At 40.1% G+C, this 25,636-nt stretch overlaps 1 protein-coding gene across 1 annotated transcript; it reads right to left on the bottom strand.

Annotated features, from left to right (window-relative positions):
* Positions 1 to 6,090: 6,090 nt before the first annotated feature.
* On the bottom strand, positions 6,091 to 25,341 carry drd2a (dopamine receptor D2a). The gene is made up of 8 exons (XM_058412900.1): positions 25,052 to 25,341; positions 21,715 to 22,025; positions 18,206 to 18,315; positions 13,703 to 13,839; positions 13,385 to 13,581; positions 11,874 to 11,954; positions 10,464 to 10,800; positions 6,091 to 9,231 (listed from the first exon to the last, which is right to left on the bottom strand). The coding sequence occupies exons 2-8, from the start codon at positions 21,991 to 21,993 to the stop codon at positions 9,044 to 9,046; spliced, it is 1,329 nt and encodes a 442-aa protein (XP_058268883.1). The 5' UTR covers positions 21,994 to 22,025; positions 25,052 to 25,341; the 3' UTR covers positions 6,091 to 9,043.
* Between the last annotated feature and the right edge of the window lie 295 nt (positions 25,342 to 25,636).

Raw genomic sequence — 25,636 nt, 5'->3', positions numbered from 1 at the left:
TCTTCCGTATGAGAAACGTAAAGTGATGCTGCATGTCACACAAATTAGCTTTCCATCTCTGTGTTTTTTTTAATCCAGCTAGGTATTAAAATCTTCTTTTCCATAATAAGACAGACACCCAATAAATCAATACTTATTCAGGAATTATAGATGGACCTGAATCACCTCAGATGATTGTCCGGCAGACTAGACCGATTGCTTCTGCTGGTGATTTGGGACAGCACAGGCTCTGCTAAATGAATAAGTGATGTGCAGTTTGGGTTGAGTGGAGTGCCAGGCGCGGTCTGTCGGGAGTGCCTTTATTAACACATTAGAAAAACAAACACAGCAGCTGCCCCAGGCTCAGCTGGCCGAGTATAATTGTGTATATCGTGGGTGAGCCTCATCTCACTGAGCATGTTATTGTAGGAATTGCACTGTTTTTTCCTCTTCTTCCTCCTTGTTCTTCCTTTAAAGTTCAGCCTGTATCAGGAACTGGATCAGTAATACACACACACACCACCCACTTTATAGGAAACACCCATACACTTGGCTTCAGCTTCAGAGCTTCATCAAACATCAGAATGAAGAAAAAAGTTTGATCTCTGTGACTGATATGCTTGGTCATGCCAGATGGGCTGCTTTGAGCTTGCTAGAAATCTCCTAGGGTTTATAAGGGATGATGTGACAAACAAACACAATCACATCCAATACACTACGGTTATGTTTGTGTAATTCAATTCAATTCATTTGTATAGCGCTTTCAACAATGGGCATTGTCCAAAGCAGCTTCACAGAAGTAGAGAAACATAGAGAAATAAAAAAAATGCTAAAGTTTAAAGTAACTATTTTATCCCTAATGAGAAGCCTGAGGCGACGGTGGTGAGGAAAAACTCCCTGTGATGATATGAGGAAGAAACCTTGAAAGGAACCAGGCTCAGAAGGGAACCTCTGAGAAAAATAATATAAATGTAACTAAATAATGTCCTTTCTACAACAGCAACCAAGAGCTCATGAGGATCTATTAGGTCAGTGTAGTTTCTGAGTTTATTATAGACACTAATTCCTTGCTGTTGCTGTTGGAACGGCAGGTCTGTGACGGTGTGATAGTCTCCAAATGGCCCTGTCCACAGCAGTCACAGAATGTCCACACAGATCCATCCACAGCAGCAGTGAGCACCACCAAGTGATAAGACTCCAAGCAGGGGTAGAGCGTCCGGATGGATCAGGCGGGTTCGGAAAGAAGAAGTGGTCACACTGGAAACTCAGAACACCAGGAGCTCGGGAGTGGACGTCCCTCTGATGTACTCATTCCTAATCCTGTCCATCTTGTCACTCCCAAAGAGAACCTCAACATCTTCAGCTCTGCTACCTCCAGCTCTGACTCCTGTCTCTGTCTCAGTGATATTGTCTCTAAACCATACAGCATGGCTGGTCTCACCCCTGTCCTGTACACCTTCCCCTTGATTCTCGCTGAAATATTTCTATCACGCAGAACTCCCGACACCTTTCTCCACCCATTCCAACCTGCCTGCACTCGCTTCTTTACCTCTTTCCCACACTCTCCATTACTCTGGACTGTTGACCCCAAGTACTTAAACTCCTGTACCTTCTTCACCTCTTTACCCTGTAATCTTACTGTTCCACTTCCCTCCCTTTCATTCACACACATGTACTCAGTCTTACCACGACTGACTTTCATTCCTCTTCTCTCCAGCGCAAACCTCCACCTCTCCAGGTTTTCCTCCACTTGCTCCCTGCTATCACTACAGATCACAATGTCATCTGCAAACATCATTGTCCAAGGAGACTCCCGTCTGACCTCCTCTGACAACTGGTCCATCACCATAGCAAACAGGAAGGGGCTCAGAGCCGATCCCTGATGTAGTCCCACCTCCACTCTGAACTCCTCTGTCTGCCCTACAGCACACCTCACCACTGTCCTGCTCCTCTCATACATGTCCTGCACCACTCTGACATACTTCTCTGCTACTCCTGACTTCCTCATACAGTACCACAGCTCTTCTCTTGGCACCCTGTCATACGCTTTCTCCAAATCTACAAACACACAGTGCAACTCCCCCTGACCATCCCTATACTTCTGACCATGAACATTCTCAGAGCAAAAATTGCATCTGTTGTGCTCTTTCTGGGCATGAAGCCATACTGCTGCTCACAAATTTCCACTACCTTCCTTAACCTAGCTTCCACTACTCTTTCCCATAGCTTCATTGTATGGCTCATCAACTTTATCCCCCTATAGTTGCTGCAACTCTGCACGTCACCCTTATTCTTGAAGATCGGCACTAATACACTTCTTCTCCATTCCTCAGGCATCTTCTCACTCTCTAAAACCCTGTTAAACAGACTAGTTAAAAAATCCACTGCCGCCTCTCCTAGACACTTCCAGACCTCCACCGGGATGTCGTCAGGACCGACTGCCTTTCTTTACGACCAACCATTCTTTACGACCGTGGTGAGCAGAAAAGCATCTCAGCGTGCACGACATATGAATAGACAGAAGATGATGTCGATGTCTGCTCCTGGAATCTCAGGCTATAGGGGGAGCATCCTGGTTATAAACTGCATCAATGTGTCTGTTTCACGATGGCGCATAGCTATCCATTCAGTGTGTGAGGAAAGCACACTTAGCTAGCAAAGTTTTTTTTAAGATATCGATAGATCTCCATGCTTTATTGAAAGCCTAGATTGTATTGTGATATTGTTCCTTAAACGATTACGATCCAATGCTATTATAATGTTTGAGACACTAAGGTAGTAGACCGGTTTGACCTGGTTTGAGGTGATGGTAGCTCAGTGGTAGCTCTTTGGCCTGCTGATCAGAGGGTTATGAGTTTAAAGCCTGCTTCTGCTGGGCCTTTGAGCAAAGCTTCTAACCCTCAACTGCTCAGTTATAAGGAAATAAATGTAAGTTGCTCTGGATAAGGGTGTCTGCTGAATCTCTGGAATGTTACTGAACTGTTTAAATCATAAGAAATGATATACGTAGCTTTTTAAGGTGAAATGCAAAGCATTAGGCAGTGTAAGAGAACTGGATTAGTACATAATTGCAACTGGGACTCTAGACGAGTAAAAAAGCACCTTGTGGGGTCAATTACACCGTGTATCAAATCCATTATTACTGATGAAAAAAAAACCAAGACAGTGATGCTACTTAGTGTGAATCTCATTGCATTTTAATTGTGTATGCTGGGGCTTTTCTCTGTAGTGCAGGACTGGGCTGTGTGTCGTTTGTGCTAAACCCTCTACAGAGTAATTGAATGCATGTATATGTGATATTATACTTGTGGCCCATTCAGCAGGCAGCTGCTTTGTAGATATCTCTGTGAAGCAGCATTCGTGCATTCCCATGATAAAGGCTCTCCCATTCAGAATGCTGTAAAATACAGCTGCCCTGTATAGCACCTTTATTTGGCCAAATTTGGATCTAGTGTCGCATCCTTGCTTCTCTCTAAAGGCAGTTTCGCAATTCTGCTCTCGGGCTCTTGAAAAGGTAAAGAACCCGAGGATCAGAGCCGTCTCTCCAGTACACTCATGCAGTTTATGTTAAATTATTCAGACATGATCTCCTGTCTCCTAAATAGAAAATTACTGCTTCAGTAGCTTTATAGGTAGAAAGCAGATGTTTCCTAGGAATTTATATAGCACAGACAAACCATTTTATTTAAGAATTGAACTTGTTCTGTTTAAGAGACAGAACTCGGGTTGTGCTGAAACATATTCATTTCTCAAAACACTTACATCCAAATCAAGTAATGAGCTACAGAGAGGAGCTACCGAATTTTTCAGAAGTTTCAAAGAAATTTCACTTTTTTACAGGCTTTTGGAAGCAAAGTGGTATAAATAATATCTGCCCTCATATGAAAAATGAATGCAGTATTTCTTGGAGATATCACAAAACAATCTGATTTTTGAAGATTGGTTTTATGGATTTTATCCACTTTATTATGAGCATCTGTAGAATTCTGTATAAACTATAGAGACTGTTGTGTGTGAAAATCCCAGAAGATCAACAGTTTATGAAATACATAAAACCAGCCCTTCTGGTGCTATCATCCATGCCCCGCTCAAAGTCACATAGCTCATACTTTTTCTTCATTGTGGTGTTTGAGTGGAACATAAACTGAAGCTGTATGATGTTATACGTTATGCTGCAACCGCATGATTTGCTAACTGTGGACAAACCCACACACCCTTCACACACACACTCTTCACCTTCCTGCTGTCTGGAAAGAGGTACAGAAGCATTCAGGCCTCACAACCAGTTTCGAGACTCAACAGATACACCGATCAGGCATAACATTATGACCACCTGCCTAATATTTTGCCCATTTTTCCTGCTTCTAACACATCAACTTTGAGGACAAAATGTTGACTTGCTGCCTAATATATCCCACCCACTAACAGGTGCCATGATAAGATCATCAGTGTTATTCACTTAACCTGGCACTGCTCAGAATGTCATGGCTGATTGATGTCAAAATGCAATATTATATGAAAATATTATACAATACAATACCAAAAAACAGCATCTTTATCATGATTTTTTAAATATTATCCATCCATCCATTTTCTGTAGCACTTATCCTACACAGGGTTGCAGGGAGCCTGGAGTCTACCCCAGGGTACAATGTGGGGGACACCCTGGACAGTCCATTGCACACACACACTATGGATAATTTAGAGATTCCAGTCAACCTACAACACATGTCTTTGGACTGAGGGAGGAAACCCCTGAAGCATTTTATTCTATTTTATTTTATTACAGCTATGAACGGTGATGTTTGAAACTTTCCTGTGGGACTTAAAGTCCTGTATTACGAGGTCTAAAGTATAGGTTTGACTGGAATGATTTACAAATCCGAGCCAAGTGGTTTAGTATGATGGTGTTGAGGCCAAGAGTAACTGCTAGCTGAGTGGGGAATGAGTGAGCCATGATTGATAAAGGGCGAGCTGAAAATTACTACATTGGCCTGCGGATACTCAAAGCGCTCTCTTCAAAGTGAAAGCAAATGGAAGGTTGGATGTAATGAAAGATTTCACCGCTCCTTATACACCTTTCAAAAGCTCTAGAGTTTCCAATTAGAAAGAATCCGAAAGAGGCCAGTCAGGCAGAAAATTACACTGATCCAGGAGCAGCTACTGTAGGTAACAGATGGGACGGGATCATGTGTGTTGTTTGGAGATATCACCGTTGGTGTTAGGTGCATGACCAGAAAAAAATCATGTTTTTATCCCCAAAGCCCTGAGTGATGTTGAATCCCTTCATAATTTCTAAACACGGATTGATTCAGAGAAAGAATTTATTTAACAGAATAGTAAAATGTATACATAAAGGCCAGAAGAGGGGCACTGTCAGACTGCTGAAAGAATAGAAAAACTATTTCTTCAAGAAATTTGTTTATCTAGAGATACAGTGAAATGAGACAAAGGTTCTCCATAAAACAACATAACAACATATACAATATCTACAAACAACACAGAGCTAAGGACAGAACGTTGTTGTCCTAGCTACATAATGTGCAACCTGGTGTAAACAGTACAACAGACAATACAGAAACAAAACAGTACAGGACAGATACCCGAAATACACAACATAGACAGAATAGCATGGAAAAATGTGCAAAATAGAAGAAATGTAAACAATTGGGTTCTGGTAAATATATATATATATATATGTATAGCAGCAGTTGGTGGCAGTTTAAAATGTGCAAAACAGCAACAGCAGCAACTGAATAGTCTGCAAATACAAGCATGTAAAGAGTTATAATGTGGGTGGAGTTATAGATGTACACTGATCAGGCATAACTTTATGACCACCTGCCTAATATTGTGTTGGTCCAGCATTAACTTCTTCAGCAATTTGAGCAACAGTAGCTCGTCTGTTGGATCGGATCACACGGGCCAGCGTTCGCTCCCCACGTCCATCAGTGAGCCTTGACCGCCCATGACCCTGTCGCTGGTTCACTACTGTTCCTTCCTTGGACCACTTTTGATAGATACTGACCACTGCAGACCGGGAACACCCCACAAGAGCTACAGTTTTGGAGATGCTCTGATCCAGTGGTCTAGCCATCACAATTTGGCCCTTCGTCAAATTCGCTCAAATCCTTACGCTTGTCCATTTTTCCTGCTTCTAACACATCAACTTTGAGGACAAAATGTTCACTTGCTATCTAATATATCCCACCCACTAACAGGTGCCATGATGAGGAGATCAGTCTTATTCACTTCACCTCTCACTGCTCACAATGTTATGACTGATGTATGTTCCCTATATTTTCAGGTCCTCTGCCTCTCAAATTTTAATTGTTTTCTGTATGATGCATGAGCAACTATACACAAGTTATCTTTCTTTGTGAATGCCGTTCCCTTGCTTGCAGTTTGAAGTTGAAAGCTGTCAGAAGTCCTTTATTTATTCGGCTCACCTCCTAGTACTGGATCAAAAACTGAACTCAGTTCTTATCCTGCTCAGAGGACTCTGCTCTTACCTGTCTGTGGTTGATGCACAAAATCCTGTCATTCTGCCAAAATAAAAACCTTTCCATAGACCTGAAAACACAAACAGAAACTAAAAAATATTTGTTGTAGCAATTTTCCTTTCTTTTCTCAAGGTCTCAGAAGGAATAATGGATCGCTCTGGGTTTATTTTACCTCACTGTATCTACACTAGTAAAAACTTGACTGGTTTGACAGGAAGGTCTCGGAAGCCCAAACAACCAGTTTTTCCCACTTTTGAGCAGAAAAGTATCACACACATTGCGACGGATGAACTACAGCAGCAGAAGACAGAGCTGGGTTTCACTTGGTTCAGAACAGGAAGCTGAGGCTGCAGTGTGTGTAAAGGCTTTCCAAAACAAGACAGGTGAAGATTGGAAAAAGACCAGGCCATGTTTATGTTAGTTTTTCACACCGTTCTGTGTAAAGGTTAGAGACTGTTGTATGTGTCTGGAGGAAATCCCAGTGTTTCTGAAATATTCCCCTGGTCAGAGAGCAATGTTTTTTTCCCCCTTATTCTGATGTATTAACTAAAACTGACTTATATCGGCATGATCTGATGCATTGCGGTGATGCCGTATGATTGGATGAATGAGCAGGGGTACATGTGTTCCTAATAAAGTGGCTGGTGTGTGACGTTTTCCAGTGTTAGACTGACTGTTAGACCAAAGCAATCTGAAACTCTCAGTTGGTGTGTGCTAGTGCTGTAAGCAAGGACACAGTGCCTCAGGTCCCTAGCCGGCGCAGCGCACAGACGGTTGCTATGAGGCTAATGACACCGTGCTATCCAAAGCACACATGCACATCAAGCTGCTTCACGGCATTTTGTTTAGACATCGCCCGCAGGAACCAGTCTCAGCCGAGGGAAACATCCAAGTGAGCTGAGGAAGGCTACAAGGAAAAAATGGTCCACTTTCATTTCTGTTGGTTTCAGCCAGATTCATGATACTGTTGGATATAAAAACTAAAACTGTTCTAGTTTTTGTTTAAACATGTTGTGACATTAGCATTATTATCATTTCCACTTCAGATACTCTGAAGGTCTCCTTTGCCTTTTTTGAAAATTAAAATCCCATGTATTTCACGTTTGGCACTGAATAAAATAAACAGCTCCTAGAAGATTTATTTTTTTATCATATTTTATTATATTATGTTAGAACATTTTATTTATTCCTGATTTTTTTTTCTGCAGAACGTAAATGTATCTGCTTTTATTAAAGTACGTGTGAAAAGAACATGCTGTATTTTCTTCAAACCAAGCTTTTCACATTCAACAGATGTTCTCAAAATAGCATCTTACAGTAGTAAGATACACACACACACACACACATTTATATATATTTATATATACACACCGATTGGGCATAACATTATAACCACCTGCCTAATATTGTGTTGGTCCCCCTAGTTGCTGCCAAAACAACCCTGACCGGTCATGCACTGTGTGTTCTGACACCTTTCTATCAGAACCAGTATTAACTTCAGCAATTTGAGCAACAGTAGCTCATCTGTTGGATCGGATCACACGGGCCAACTTTCGCTCCCTACGTGCATCAATGAACCTTGGCCGCTCATGACCCTGTTGCTGGTTCAACACTTCCTTGGACCACTTTTGATAGATACTGACCACTGCAGACCGGGAACACCCCACAAGAGCTGCAGTTTTGGAGATGTTCTGATCCAGTGGTCTAGCCATCACAATTTAGCCGTTGTCGAACTCGCTCAAATCCTTACGCTTGCCCTACTAAAAGGTGCCATGATGAGGAGATTCACTCCACCTGGCACTGCTCAGAATGTTATACCTGATCGGTGTGTATGTGAGTGTGTGTGTGTGTGTGTGTGTGTGTATACACATATACAGTATGTATGCATGTATAAACAATACCGTACAATAAAACTGCACAATTTTTGCAAACTGGTTTGATTGGGTTGAGTGGCATTTTTCTCTCACAAGCTGTACACCATGTTATGGTTTGCGGTTACCCCTTTGTACCTTTTCTTATCATTTTGTTCAATTTAACTCTGACCAAAATGCACTTAGAACAAATTTCTCATGGAGTCACTTTGGAGACTAAATCATCAATAATGAAATCATTTCCTCAATATTATTTTCAAAAAAGCTTTTTGTTGTTGTGCATATTACTTTTATATACACATGTAAATATAGAATTGGTTGTCAGCTGAGGATCTTGCATTAGTGCATGAAAATGTTCTTACTGCTGCTGCATATTACACCACCACTATGAAGACTGCGATATTATAATCTAAATGATGCTTCATTTAACCTTCATTGTGTAAAAAAACCCAGAAGTAATACTGTCAAGCTTATACTGAAAGAAACCTCTGTAGCAATCACCCTTATTGTTGCATGAGATGAAACATGTAAAATTGCTCAGGTTAATAATACGTCCTGAACTTCATATATACAGTACATCGGCGTCGTTTCCAATAGTCTCCTTCAGTCCCCTTTTTAAAACAGTCTTCAGGAATGCACGCTGCATGTGGATGAGCTGTGTCTTTCTTCACCTCCGGATAAGTCCAGCTCTCAGCAGTGCAGGATCTTAATGAAAGCCTTGCGGAATTCAATATTGAAGGTGGTGTATATGATGGGGTTCACGGCGCTGTTGACGTAACCGAGCCAGGTAAAAGCTGTGTAGAGTTCTGCAGGGACGTGACAGTACGTGTTCACTATGTGTGTGATGAAGAACGGCAGCCAGCATATAATGAACACACCTACAAAATAAGAAGAGAAACGATAAATGGATTGTTTCTGTTCTTCAGGTTTTTTGATAAATTTATTTAAGGTGATGCTTTTTCTCAGATTTGTTTGAGAAAATTTGAGAAAGTACTAGATACAGTCAAATCCATAAATATTTAGACTTTGATAAAAATGATCTGTTTGCAGATTTTCAGCTTTCACTTGGAGACCCCCAGTTGTTCCATGATGTTCCGTGGTGTGTGTTATTCTCTCATTCTTTTGCTTAAAAGTTAGCAGATAAAAGGTCTAGAGTTGATTTCAACTTCTGGAATCTCTAGCTGTTATTTCTCAAAATGAAGTCCAAATTGCTGGCATGGTCAGCCAAGCAAGCCATCCTTAGGCTAAATAATCAAAACAAACCTATCCGAGAGATAGCAAAAACATTAGGTGTGACCTGGTACATCATGAGCTCAGGAACAACAAAAGACCTGGAAGACCACAATAACCAACTGTTGTAGATGACAGAAAATGTCTTATAAATAAAGCTTTTTCCAGCAGATTCAAGCTAATTCAAAAACACCTTCCAGGAGGCAGATGTATCCTTAAGTCAAGGGAAGTTTCATTAGAGTAAATACACAGGTGATTTAAATACCACAAGCTGTAAACCATTGGTAAGCCTTTAAATAGGAAAACCATACAGATTATAGTTTGCCATTAAAGAGTCTGCACAGTTCTTGAGCTAAATTCCATTGACAGATGATGCAAAGATCAATTTGTACCAGAATGATTGGAAGGAAAGGAAAGAAACTGCTTATTATCTAAATGGCATGAGTGAAACTTTAAAAGCAACCGGAAGCTTTTTCAAGGCAAAGAAGTGGAATAATAAAGTCAGTCACCTGACAGGAATCCACTTGAGCGTGTATTTTTCTTGCTGAAGGCAAAATGCCCCAAGAACAAGCAAGAGCTTAAGACAGCTGCAGGGTCTGGCAGAGCATCAACACGGATGAAACCCAGCATCTAGTGATGTCTATAGTTTCCAGACTTCCAGTCAGTCAAAGGATTTGCAGTTATTCCTATAACTGTCATCTGATTTGGGAGCTCAGATTCTTAACATTTTATTTCATTTTAATTCACATATACTGTTGTGCTAAAATAACAATAACTCTCAATTTCCAAATATTTATGGAGGTGACTGCATATCATTTCCAACTTTCATTTCAGGTTGTTTTATTCTAAATATTTGCTGTACAGAGAAACATTTGCTTACCGAGTACAATGGCCAACATCTGAGTAGCTTTCTTCTCTTTCTGCTGAGAGATTTTGCGCTTGCTGAAGGACTTGACAGATGTCTGCATTTTGCCACTGGGAGACACCTGTGTCTCAAACACTTTAGCCTTCTTGGAGGCGTCGTAAGTCTTTCCGTTCCGTGCTGGCTTGAGCTCAGGTTTGGAGGCTATATCTATTTCAGTGTGGTTCGAACCAAGCAAAAGCCCATGCTGACTCTCGCCTGTCTGATCGAGTGTCCTCTGGTTTGGAGGATTGAGGTTTGTGATTTCCTCTATTTGGCTTTCATTTTCATTGTTGGTCACGTCCTTTACGAAAAGCTGTAGAGAAGATAGAGAGAAGATTTGTTTTAGTGAAATGCTCTTACATTGAATCTGATAGAACACCTTTGGGATGAATTAAAGAGGAGACTGTGAGTCAGGCCTTCTCGTCCAACATCAGTGCCTGACCTCACAAATGCACTTCTAGAGGAATGGTCAAAAATTCCCATAAACACGCTCCTAAACCTTGTGGAAAGCCTTCCCAGAAGAGTTGAAGCTGTTATAGCTGCAAAGAGCGGGCTAACCACATATTAAATTCATGTGCATGTAAAGGCAGACGTCCCAAAACTTTTGGCAATATAGTGTATGTGTAAAAAATATAGGCAAGGCAATGGCTTGGATTTTACATGTGGATGTATGTTGTAATATTGCCTCAGAAAGAGATAATTTGACGGCACATTAAACTAAATATAATCATTTTGAATCGATTTGATGAATCAGCATTTCTTAATGCGTCTATAAAGTGATTTGTGTCTTATTTCTTTCTTCCATATTGAAGTAATTTACTGTATATTTCAAACTACGGTAGTTTTATTGTAATATTTTTTGACATCATGATTTGCTAAAACCCGAAGGCACGAACACAAATGTTCCCAAAAAGTTGTCTAGCAAGACCTTGTACCTCAGTGTCTAAAACCTTGTCTAAAAGTTTTTAAATTTAAAATGTGACCTTGCTGTTCACTTATTACACATAATAAAAAGAGCCAAAGGTTCTATATCAAAAAGGAGCTGAAAGGAGCTGCATCACGAGTTATTTAAAAAATCCTTTTGGGAAATGGGCGACATCTGACATTTTTAATATAACTTTGCATGCACAGGGTGCCTATAAATCTGTCGTTGGCTGTATGAAATGAGATGTGACTTCAAATACTGTTTCAAATAGATAGTAACTAATTATGTACTGTATTAAAGCTGATATTCCGCTCTTGGGTTTCAAAAGAATAAATCAGTCACTTTCTACACTATAAAGCAACGTAATACACAAATATTACACAAATAAAAGCATTGGAAGCTTGCTGATTAAATAAAATGTCCCTTGCGGCATTCTTTTTCCTGATAATCTGATACATTACATTTTTGTTATTAACTGGGAAATTCCCATTGGACTTCACGGCGACTGTGCACAGCTTCACATCATCAGGGTGAGTGCATTTCTGAAACATAAGAGCAAAGAAAAGCATTTAGTGACTAGTTACCGACTGATGGGTTCTACTCTGAGAAGACTAACCCGCACAGAGATACATAATAAAACACACAGTATGACGAACTTTTTCTATTGCATAACTCAAGATCATGAATATTAAAAGGATGATACTTTAATAGGAGACACAAGAAGATCCTTAATGAGAAGCCCGAGGTGATGGTGGTGGTGGTGAGGAAAAGCTCCCTGAGATGATCTGAGGAAGAAACCTTGAGAGGAACCAGGCTCAAAAGGGAACCTCATCCTCATTTGGGTGACACTGGACAGTAAATAATGTAAATGACGACAACGTCTTTTCTACAATAGCAACCTTGAGGAACTAATAGGTCAGTGTAGTTTCTGAGTTCATTATAGACTGAGCACTAACTCCTTCCCGTTGCAAGCTGACAGATCCCACGACAGTTCAGACACGGCGTGATAGAAAAACTAATGAAAAAAACCATTTGCTTACAGGGATGAGGCGTAACATTCTGAGCAGTGAGAGGTGAAGTGAATAACGCTGATGATCATGCCACCTGTTAGGGGGTGGGATATATTAGGCAGCAAGTGAACATTTTGTCCTCAAAGTTGATGTGTTAGAAGCAGGAAAAATGGACAAGCGTAAGGATTTGAGTGAGTGAAGGGCCAAATTGTGATGGCTAGACCACTGGATCAGAGCATCTCCAAAACTGCAGCTCTTGTGGGGTGTTCCCGGTCTGCAGTGGTCAGTATCTATCAAAAGTGGTCCAAGAAAGGAACAGTGGTGAACCAGCGACAGGGTCATGGGCGGCCAACGGTCAGTGATGCACATGGGGAGCGAAGGCTGGTCTGATGGTTCAGGAATGGTTTGATGAGCACAACAACCAGTTTGAGGTGTTGACTCCCCATATCTCAATGCAATCCAGCATCTGTGGAATGTGCTGGGCAAAGTCTGACCCATGGAAGCCCCAACTTAGAAGACTTAAAGGATCTGCTGCTAACATCTTGGTGCCAGATACCACAGCACACCTTCAGGGATCTAGTGACATCCATGCCTCGATGGGTCTGGGCTGTTTTGGCAAAATGCTCTTGGATTAATATGCAAACTGGGAATCTAGTTAACAATAAAAGTAAATGAAAAAATGGTAGAAGTACTTTTTTGTTTAACCTAAAAAGCTGCTATGTTACAGACAAACGACAGACTGAGCGTATGTGGCAGATAGAGAGGTATGGGTCAGCTTTCATTTTCTGTAGTGCTTGTATTGATTTGTTTTATGCCCCTATTGGCTGAGTAAAAGAAATGGTCTAAAGGCATCATCCTGACTAAAGTGCACCACCTTATAAAATATACTGTAAATCAGTTGTCAAGTGCAAGCCGTTAGATGTGTGAGTTATCTCCCTGTTTGTTTAAAATGATAGCATTACCTTCAACGTGCCCATGTCCATGTTGCTGCTTGGGTAGGTGCGCTTTGTGCTGACACGTTTACGCCGTCTCCGTAGCACTACGTAGATCTGCACGTACACGAGCAGGGTGATGATGAATGGGACGTAGAAGGACACGACAGAAGAGTAGACTACAAAGGCGGGGTTCGCGATTACACACAGCGCTTCATCATGGCTCTCTGCAAATTTGGAGCAAAATTCAGTAGTCTGTAAGGATGGATCTGCTTTTCCTTTTGGAATCACAAAATTATCAAACTTGTATAAAAACTAGACCTTGCAGGTTCTTGCATCATAAATTACCTGTGTTGTTGAGTCCAAACAGCAGGGGGCATGAAATGGCAAAGGACAGTATCCACACTACTGAGATCATCACTGTGACTCTCCTCTTGGAGCTGTAGCGAGTATTATACAACATTGGCATGGCAACTGCTGTATACCTGGAGGAAGAAGAGCTTGGGTTAAGCACAGAATTCTTTAATATTATCAAAATTCAATTTGAATCAACTTATTCAGGAAATGTTTTCTTCTCTGGAGACACATTTCCGTAGACACAATACTGATTTAGCTTTTATGAGTTATTTATTTTAATTTACTGAGTTCTATTTAAATTTATTTAAAAAATTAAAAAAATGGACATCTCATTTCACACTTTCACTCTGACTCAGTTAGTCTCCTGAAACATTCCTTCCTTCCTTCCTCCCTCCCTGTCTTCTTCCCTCCCTCCATCCATCCCTCCCTCATCTTCCTTCCTTCCTTCCTCCCTCCCTGTCTTCTTCCCTCCCTCCATCCCTCCCTCCCTCATCTTCCTTCCTTCCTTCCTTCCTTCCTTCCTTCCTTCCTTCCTTCCTTCCTCCCTTCCTTCCTTCCTTCCTTCCTCCCTCCCTGTCTTCTTCCCTCCCTCCATCCATCCATCCCTCCCTCCCACCCTCCCTCATCTTCCTTCCTTCCTCCCTGTCTTCTTCCCTCCCTCCCTCATCTTACTTCCTTCTTTCCCTCCCTCCCTTCCTTCCTACTTTCCTCCCTCCCTCCCTTAAATTCCTTCCTTCCTCCATCCATTCTCTCCCTCCCTCCATCCATCCATCCCTCCCACCCTCCCTCATCTTCCTTCCTTCTTTCCCTCCCTCCCTTCCTTCCTACTTTCCTCCCTCCCTCCCTTATATTCCTTCCTTCCTTCCTCCCTCCCTCCCACCCTCCCTCATCTTCCTTCCTTCCTTCCTCCCTCCCTCCATTCTCTCCCTCCCTTATCTTCCTTCCTTCCTTCTTCCATACTCTCCCTCCCTCCCTAATCTTCCTTCCTTCCTCCCTCCCTTCATTTGTTTTCAGTAACTTATTTATCCAGGTCATGGTTGCAGAGTCCTGAGTCTATCTGTGAAACTCTGGGCATAAGGCAGGACTGGATGGAACACCATGTATGCACAAATTCACACACTCATTCATAAATCCCAGCCAGTCCATCAAGCAGCAGGTTTGTTGAAGGGAAACTCAAATAAATCCGGGGAGAAAATACTAATACCACTTAAATATGTTTCAGGTTGGCCCACACAAAGACTTGCAATACAAAAGGAATAGGTAACAGAGATGGAGCTGCTTTCCATCATATTAGCGAATTCATTTAGAAATTCCTCAGTTGAAAAAATACTGTATCTCAATTACAGCATGTAATCATGGCTCTTGTATAAAAGCAGAACTTCTAACTTTTAGACGCAGGTGAGTTTCGACTGAAAGAGCAGCAGGTATTATTGCCAAGATGGGGTTTTAAACCTGCAGTTAGGTTCATAATTAGGTATCTTTATTGGTTCTATTCTGCCATTTAAAATTATTAAGTGGTTTATTACAAGTAGCTATATGAGGACTCATTATGTGCTCAAAAAACAGAGGATAAGGGATCATATTAGCCAACTGTTTTGTTTAATTCATCAGTAATATGACTGTATTTTAACAGAACATCCTTTTTGTTAGTGATGGTTGGTTATGGTCATTTTTGCAGTAGCCTCAAAGTGCACAGAAAATTAGGGAACACAATGTTTGACTGAATGCACCAGCTAACTACTAATGCAGCACAACTCATTACAATTCCTGTTAACACTCAAACTCATAATAATTAATACTGTAGCATTAATAGAAAGGGGAGGAGATTTTAGTAGCTCAGGCTCTCCTGTCTTATTAGTTGTTTAATGAATTTATTGCTCTTTGCTCTTTCTTGCTCTCTCATTCATGCTGCGTTCAAAATTGGAGGCAATTCATGCTGTTTCCACAGAGTGTGTTAATAAATAAAATGTTTAATGGAAAAGAATATACTGTACTTTGATACTCATCCATATTATATAGTTACAGCATCAACAGCACTTAAAGATTCAAAGGAATAATAAATATAAAGACGTGCAGCAACTGAGGTGTCTGAACAGTGAAAGCTTTCTAGATACAGTTACAGTCAAAAGCAAGTGAAGTAATAAGTGAAGCAAGAAGTTATTTAGTATTAATGCTTTGTATTATTTATTTATTTATTATTAGTGAATTGAGAATCATTAGAAAGTAGTATTGCTACTAAAAACTAAACTAAAAAAGAGCTACACAACATTGCCAAAAGTTTTGGGACACCCCTCCAAATCATTGAATTCAGGTGTTGTTTTTCAGGGGTTGGGCTCGGCCACTTAGTTCCAGTGAAAGGAACTCTTAATGCTTCAGCTTCATACCAAGACATTTTAGACAATATCATGCTCCCAACTTTGTGGGATGACCCCTTCCTGTTCCAACATGACTGCACACCAGTGCACAAAACAAGGTCCATAAAGACATGGATGAGTGAGTTTGGTGTGGAGGAACTTGACTGTCCTGCACAGAGTCCTGACCTCAACCCCATAGAACGTTGGGGTGAATTAGAGCAGAGACTGTGAGACAGGTCTTCTCGTCCAACATCAGTGCCTGACCTCACAAATGCGCTTCTAGAGGAATGGTCAAAAAAGTCCCATAAACACACTCCTAAACCTTGTGGAAAGCCTTCCCAGAAGAGCTGAAGTTGTTATAGCTGCAAAGGGCGGGACAACTCCATATTACATTCATGTGCAGGTAAAAGCAGATGTCCCAAAACTTTTGCCAGTATAGTGTATTTTGCAAAATAGAAACCATAGCAGTATACATTCAAGCAAGTTTCTGAACCAAAATACACTATTGGCCAAACACACTCATCACACTCATATGTGGTTCTTCTCCAAACTTTTACCACAAAGTTGGATGCACATAATTGTACAGAATGTCTGCATGCTATAAGCATTACAATTTCTTTTCATTGGGACCAAGAAGCCAGTTTTAGCATGACAATGGGATAAACTAGAACACTGATCCAACATCTGTACCTGACCTCACTAATGCTGTTGTGATTAAATACAGTCACACAAAATATTGTGGGAAGACTTCCCAGAGGTTATTATAACAGCAAAGGGAAAACTGAATCTAGAAAAAATAATTCAGCGACCACATACGTCTACAAACTAGCATATCGATTCTTCTGGGTTTTATGACCCTGCAGCAGGAAGATTTAATCCCTTGGTGGTGAGTAAAAATCCGCTAATAAACAGACCAACTAGATGACAGCAATATGGACGTATTTCATGATTAATGATGACAATCAAAGCAAAATTAGATTTTAATCTGGGAAAATATCAAGAGGAACTTCTAGGATGTGTCTTCTAACAAGTAATCTGATAAAGAATCTTAAACAAAAATGAAAAAATTGCTAGAAGCAGACTAGATGTGGGAAAAAATGTTTACAGATAATGCTGGGGAAGTAAAAAAAAAAAAAAGCTCAGACCCAGTATATTGTTTTTTTTTTAATCAGCTCCTTGATAATGAGGATTTATGACACAATGAACCGTTCGTTACTTCAGCTGTACAGAAGAACTTTTCCAAAATCCAAAATAGAAAAAAACTGCTTTCCTGCTCAATCCATGGAAATCAATGGAGCTAGTAATAAAGCACTTCATTTAAAATCACCTCGCTATGAAGAACCAAGCTACAGGTATGCATGTACATGACAGTGTATGTTTTTAAATGAGGGAAATAAAATCACCCAGGATTGATAAATACTATGTAGTTTACTCATTTCTCTGTCTGTATCTGCATGGACCAAAAGGGGCATTATTAGTAAATAGTAGTATTATTAGTACTAGTAGTATAATTATTAGTAGTAATTAATTTAATGTTTCTTGATCAATGATATTTCTGTCCTACATTTAATAAGCTTATGAGCGTATGTGCTCTACTGGGTCTGTAGTGTCTGTATTTATTAACAGCAGAATAGTAGAAATAATAATGGTATTACTGAGTCAGTTAGTCTCCTGGAACATTCCTTCCTTCCTTCCTTCCTTCCTTCCTTCCTTCCGTCCCTCCCTCCCTCCCTCCCTCTTTCCTTGCTATTACTGAGTCTGTTAGTCTCCTGGAACATTCCTTCCTTCCTTCCCTCCCTCCCTCCCTCCCTTAATTTCCTTCCTTCCTTCCTTCCTTCCTTCCTTCCTTCCTTCCCTCCCTCCCACGCTCACTCCTCTTCCTTCTTTCCTTCCTTTCTCCCCCCTCTTTATTAACAGTATAATAGAAATAGTAATAATAATAAACATTTTCATTTGTTTCATTCATCTTAAATTTACACACTTGCCAGCCATTAAATCTTTATTCTGCGCTGGATGTGACATCGTACATCAGAGTTTACATGTCATGCCTATATAAAAATCCAGTCTTTTAAAGCTTACTTACAAATTAGGACCTCCTACAATACAGCTGGGTGAGTAATGATCATTATTATATACTTACCTATCAATGCTAATGGCACAAAGATTAAGGATGCTTGCTGTGCACATCATAACATCAAGCGTGACAAAGATGTCACAGTGGATTGTGCTAAATCTCCATTCTCCCACCACCTGACAAAAACAAAAACAAAAACAACAGCTAATTACAGCAGAATTGTCTTCTTGAACTCTGGGCTCAAACCAGCTTTATAAATAAAACGTGTTGTACAGTTAGAGAGCAGCCAGACAGATAACCAGATAGCTTTCTTTCTTCTCCTTTTTATTGTGCTATTATTTATTATTGTGTTAATACATTTTTTATATACACTGATCAGGCATAACATTATGACCGCTGACAGATGAAGTGATTAACAGTAATGATCTCCTCATCATGGCACCTGTTAGTGGGTGGGATATATTAGGCAGCAAGTGAACATTTTGTCCTCAAAGTTGATGTGTTAGAAGCAGGAAAAATGGACAAACAAGCGACAAAGAGCCAAATTGTGATGGCTAGACCACTGGATCAGAGCATCTCCAAAACTGCAGCTCTTGTGGGGTGTTCCCGGTCTGCAGTGGTCAGTATCTATCAAAAGTGGTCCAAGGAAGGAACAGTGGTGAACCGGCGACAGGGTCATGGGCAACAAAGGCTCACTGATGCACATGATGAGCGAAGGCTGGTGGTCATAATGTTATGCCTGAACAGGGTGTATGTATATATATATATATATATATATATATATATAACATATATATATATAGAGAGAGAGAGAGAGAGAGAGAGATACAGAAGACAGACAGACAGATAGATAGATAGATAGATAGATAGATAGATAGATAGATAGATAGATAGACATACAGAAGACAGACAGATAGATAGATAGATAGATAGATAGATAGATAGATAGATAGATAGATAGATAGATAGATAGATAGATAGATAGACAGATTGATGTTATAAGGAGGTTTATATGGTATATTCAGGGGACTCGCTGATTCTGTAGCAGACAGTTCTCACTGTAGCAGTCATTGTGTAATCTTTTTATTTCAGTCACATGCTGGTTATATTAATATCCTTTAATATTTTTTTTTATCAGTCATAAAATTAATTGTGTGCTTTCAAAGATTCATGGTACAGATTCTAGAAACTTGGTACAGATTTTTTAAGATATATGTTTGGCAATAAATGAGCTTAGAGTGTCAGATATAAATTTTATTGTCATATACAAATAGTCCTGTGAAAATAAAGCAATCTGTTCAAAAATATTGAAAACAAACATTACACATCACAGTGCTGTAAATTACATCCAGTAATGTCCTGCCAGCTCTGTGCCAGTAAAATACTGTACTGTATATTCACTGCTGTTGTGACTGATACTGCCTGTGTGAATAATATTCACAGTATATTCAGTATGCATTATTATATTGTACTTTTCATAAGAATAAAAATTACCAGCGTTTCCTTTTTTTAATCTACTAAAAATGTGTAAATTTTTCAACCAAGAAATTTAATTTGGCAAGCTTAGTGAATCTGCACACAGTAGGTATTAGAGAGTTTCTGTAATGTGCCATAAACCTGGCAGAGAACTAATCTAACTCAGGTCAGTCTCATAGTGTCTGCTGAGCCTGGCAGAACTCTTCCTGGCAGCTTCTGATTAATGTGTGTCTTCAGGCATGCTGAGGAGCTCACAAAATGCTTGATCGGCCTGCTCTCTTGCCTCTGGAACTTGCATCTCTCTTATTGATTAAAGGATTATTGACCACTAATGAAAACCGAAAGTGGGTACACTCTGGATGAGTTCATCAACAGTATTTTTCCCAACTCTGTCTAATGATGGCAACTCTCTCATTTCTCTCTCTCTCTCTCTCTCTCTCTTTGTGGTGCATATTGTGTCACTTGACAGAAGAATACTGTACTTCAGACTGCGCTTCAATCAAAAGACAAAAACAATTAATGGCTAATTTCAGGAATCATTGTGTAATTAAAAGTCATTTGAGACTCCTTGTATGTTAAGGAAATATACACAGCATGTGAACAAAACATATCAACAAAAAAATAAAATAAATGAATTTCACGATCAAGTTGCACATGCTCCAATTTTAAAGATCTTTCCTTTCTTCCTCATTTATAATCATTTCTCAGACAAATCTGCACCCATAGTCAAGTACTACAGTATTAGCTTTATGCTTATATATATAGGCTTTAGGCTTATATATATATATATATATACTTAAAGGATCTGCTGATCAATCAAAGATGTCTTGCTGCCAGATACCACAGCACACCTAGTGCAGTCCATGCCTCAATGGGTCAGGACTGTTTTGGCAGCAAAAGGGGGACCAACACAATATTAGGCAAGGTGGTCATAATGTTATGGCTGATTGGTATATATATTTTGCAGTTTGTGGGGTCTGTGCATGCAAAGATACTTGTACAGATACTTTGTGAAAATGAAGCATAGAAAACCGTGTGTGTCATTGCAAACGAAGCCAACTGCCTGTCGCAGTCTTCTAACGTGATGGGTGATAAGGATGCGGATGAGGGAAATAAACCTGTGCAAACTGTACTTTTATCCACCTGGGACTTTTTCTTGTTTCAATGTTAAGTCTGACATTTTCTAGACAATAAACAACTAAGTGAAGTAATAAGAGATGTCACCCTGTTTCGGAGATCAATCCATTTCAGGACACCATGCACACATTCTCGGGGCAATTTAGCTAATTCAAATACCTGCAGTGGCAGGAACCCCATATAAACACAGAGATAAACGTGAAATGCCACACAGACAGTAACCAGAGACCGATATTGAACCAGGGATCTTTCAGCATCTTTACCGCTCACAAGCACCCCTCACAATATCATGTACCTGATCTACCAGTTTTATTAACAGCAGTGTTTGAGTCAGAGGCCCTAATGTGTGGCTGTTTTATTGATCTGGGGGGGTAATTTTATCACCAAGTAGATCACAGACATACAAGAGAGTTCTCTCTTGCAGATGAACATGCATAAGAAAAAGTCTAAAACATATCTACTGAGCACTGAATCTCAGATCTACTGAGTCTGTGTAAAAAATCACACTTATGTGATACGATGTCGAAAAATATGGTGCAGATTTTAATATCTTGCTGCATTTCATTGTGTTCGAAGACATTTCAAAAAAATATAATAGCTGGATATTTTTTATTTTTATCGCCTGACCAGCCATGTGATTAAATTATTTTTCAGCATGTTCTTAGGCATGACATCCAGAGGAAGCTAAAATGGCAAATACTATAATAAAATACACTGTTCAGTCAATAACCGAACTAATTATAACACATGCATTTAATACTTCTTCTATCACACAATATACAGTGTGTTTACAGTAAGCCTTGGTTGCCGAGTATCACCGGCTTAACTGTAAGTATTTTATGGCATCAAACTGTGCCACATTCATTCTTTAATTCATTTACAGGTAAACGTGGCTCAGCCTATCGGATTTGTTTTAGAGAGTTACTGTAAATAATGTGTAATCATTTGTATTTCTAACCTACCTCAAGATACACCACCCAAGGCATAACCAGAGTCGCCACCAGCAGGTCAGCGACAGCCAAGCTCACGATCAGGTAGTTGGTCGTGGTCTGTAGAGCTTTCTCTCTGGACACGGCCATGCACACGAGCACATTTCCGAACACGATGACGAAAATGAGCAGTGTGAGTAGCATGGCATAATAGTTGTACTGATGTCTTCTGCCTCCATCTGTAGTGTTGAGGCTGCTGAAGCTATTTTTGAGGAAGCTATCATTGTAAGGATACTCCTCCAAGACTTCCATCAGCTGTGATGGTCCGAGGCCAAGAAGAGGCCCTAAAAACACAGACAAAAGAGAATCAAGGTTAAGGTCAAATAGTAAAGATGTGGTTCAATTCATCCAGGTGCTTAATCTATTGGTAATCTTAATCTGCTGGTTGTCTTGGGTAGCTGGGGTGGTGGTAGCCCAAGTGGTTAAGGCTCTGGGTCTTTGACCAGAAGATTGGGGTTCGAGCCCCAGCACTGCCAAGTTGCCACTGTTGGGCCCTTACGCAAGGTGCCCTAATCCACCTTGCTCCATGGGCACTGTATCATAGCTGACCCTGCGCTCTGACCCCAAAACCTACACAGATGGGATATGCGAAGAAAGAATTTCACTGTGCAGTAATGTATACGTGACAAATTAATTTTTACTCACTGCCACAAGATCATTACTTCTAGCCTGTACATATTTTTCCAACTGTTTCTCAAATGCCACATATCACCGCCCTACCTACAGTGTAAACAAGACTCCCAAACATCACCAAGCATTACAAGCTACGAGACAGCTCCATGAAGCTTTCAAAATTGTGTGAAATTTCAAAACTGAATGCATTTTATGGAAAAAGAATGCTAGTGTATTTAATCCACCTCGTTCACATTCAATAAACCTATAACATTTTTTCCAATCATCTTCTCAATCATTTCTATTGACACGAATGTGTCTGTGATGTGAGCTCAAAAATATGAGCCCAAATGAAGATCTAATCGAGCGGGAATTTTTCTGTTTATTCATCTTACATGAGTGTCTCTGACAGAGTCTATGGTCAGGGATAGAAAGAAATCAGCCCCAGCCTCGCTCCTTGATATCTAAGGAGTACTCTCCTTTTGGCTGTTGTGCTCGGTTCCACAGTAGTCCATAACAATTTACTTTTGTGGTCATACCAGAAGTTGTACCATGTGGCAAGTGACTTCCACTTTTTTACCAAAGACAAGGAATGAAAGCCCGTATTATAAATAATAACAATAGATGTCATCAGACTTGAAGCATTATACTCATGTTATTTTTCCTTTCTTCCATGCGAGACATTTTACGGTTTGCAAGTTCCAAAAATAATGAGTTCAGTCGCTCATATGATAAACCCCCTTTAACCCATACATCATCCTCGGCAATGAACGTCACACATTTCTGCGAAGATTCTAAATTGAAATTGTATACTCTGGTTGAAACGCCGTCTCAAAGTCTTGCCTCTGGGCAGCATAATCTGAATGTATTCATTTTAACATGACAACAGCAATATTGGATCGCTTGTTTTCTGCCTTTTTTTTTTTTGTCATCCAGCTGACTTCTCTTCAGACACATCTTCGATTTTTCATCTTCAAATAATATTGAGGCTGAGCAGCAAATCTGATCATCGATTTTTTTTAGAAAAGTCTCGGAAATACGCCATGTTAAGATGCACAAACCTATGAACGGAAACAGAAAACCCTTTCAAAACAATTCACGCTTCCACAATCGTGTGTTTTAACACACATCACACAACATCATCCTTTAACTAGATCTTCCCAATGATATGAAAGTATAACATGAACGCACTTGAAACAGAGAGAGCTGAAAAAAAACCCCCACAGGTCAGCATAATCGACAACATCATTTTCCACAGTGCTGTGCATGAAATGTGCTTTTCAGTAATGAGTAGTAGTATTAGGCTGTTGTTTGTAAAGGGACGAAGTAGAAAAGAACAAAGGGTGGAGATGCTCATGCTTAAGGTAATGTCCGGGGGGGGGTCAAACAAGATCAGCAATGTTTCAAATTTAATGAGGGTTAAAGAGCACAAGATGCAGCGTTGCATAATCGGTGGAAAATCTTATGAATTAATTATGAAGCGGCAGTCAATTAAGGTCACAAAGATAACAAGCTGAAGAATCAGATTCTTAACTATTTGGTTGAAAAGGTTATCTCTGTACAAAAAGATCTGTGCAAAATGATGTGTAAAAATACTTTGATGCATATCCTCTGTCTGACATCAGAGTGTTACGCATGTGGTTTGTACTAATTGAGTACATTATACTTTTTATTAATGGATTTAATTGAAATATTTAGCTAACAATTAAACAAAACACACACACATTTACACTGGATCACAAAACAGTATACACACTGTCCCGTGTTATAGTGATCATATGTATTACTCAATCGATATTTTTGCACAGCCCTAAACATCTTCCCCATGCAGAAGCACTAGAACCCTAATTGCAGATGCAGTGTAATAGAAACCATATAGATCTCTCTCTCTCTCTCTCTCTCTCTTTTTGTTGTTGTGGTAGGATTTCTTTCCCTCTGTTTGCCAATTCAGCCCTTTTTAGAGACAGCTTGAAAGTCTGATCCCTGTCAGACCACACACTGAATTGCCACAAATCATTAAAAATTCTGGACATGTGTGCATAAAATTATTTTATAAATATCTTCTTAACCTCTTGGTGATTATATGCATTTTAGAAAATTAACTCTGTCTCCATGGATTAGCCAACTGAAAGCGATCTTACAAACACAGGCTTTCTGACCTTTTTCTTTTGACGAGTATTGTGGACAACAGCCTCTCACTGGCTGCATCTGTGTGTGTGTGTGTGTGTGTGTGTCTCCGTGCGTCTTATTATGCTTGATGGAAAAATTATCCACGGGGGTATTCATCATATCCTTCCGCGCTATGATGCCTTCTTAAACAGGAACATGGTTTCAAATTGCAGAACCTGCAACACAGCACTGGGGTTTAGTTCTGACAAACTGAACATCTCCTTTATGAGCAAAACTAGCAAGAAACTAAAACTGTAATCATATATATTTATATTAGGATACAGTACAAAAGCCCGTAGTCCATCTATGTCGCTTTTTCTCCATCTCTTCAATTGCACCTCTCCATCACTTCTTTTTCACATGCACAGTGCACGCGCGCACACCGTGGTGCACGGGTCGAGTAACTAACTAATCTATTTAGTCACTCACTGAACTCTCTCCGTGTTCATTCATGTGTAGATGGATGTAAACAAGCACTCTGTGCGGTAATGACACCCCGAAGGGATTCAAAATAAAGACACTCGCTTACCTTCACGGCGTAAGTTTCATGAACAGAGCAGTACAGTGCCGAAGGTGTTTTAAATCCACTTTCTTCCAGCGCATGCGCATGTCCACAAGGAGCCGTCGGATAGATAACTCACTGCTTTCAGCAACTACTTCGTGAAGACAACCCAAATCCTTTCAAAGTCGCCTTCTAAATTATTTGGATCCACAAACGTCCCGTGTTTCTTCTCTGCAGGTTTTGAGGGAAAGTGGGACGACTAAAGCGCGAAAGTCCTCGTGCGCACCGAGCGCTTGCGGCATGTGGAGTGAGTGCGCGCGCCTTTACGCACGCGCCAGCCTGCCGCGCGACTCTAATCGACACATAGTGGAGAGGCGGGACAACAAGAGCAAGAGTGAGGCGTGGCAAAGTGAAGAAAGTATGCAAAAAAAAAAAAACCCTACAAAAAACAAAACTGAACCTTGGATTTCTCCGAATCATTGATCGATGTGTGATTTATATACTAATTTCAAAAATGTAAAAGAAGTCATGCGTTCTTGTGTATTATCCCAGATACACACACATCTCAAACCCTGAAAGTGTTTCAGCTCTCAACATTAGACATTTAATAAT

The sequence above is a fragment of the Hemibagrus wyckioides genome, linkage group LG17 (assembly GCF_019097595.1).
Source record: "Hemibagrus wyckioides isolate EC202008001 linkage group LG17, SWU_Hwy_1.0, whole genome shotgun sequence".
NCBI lineage: Eukaryota > Metazoa > Chordata > Actinopteri > Siluriformes > Bagridae > Hemibagrus > Hemibagrus wyckioides.
Note: the sequence above shows the minus strand (reverse complement) of the source record. Positions and strands in the feature narration are given on the sequence as shown.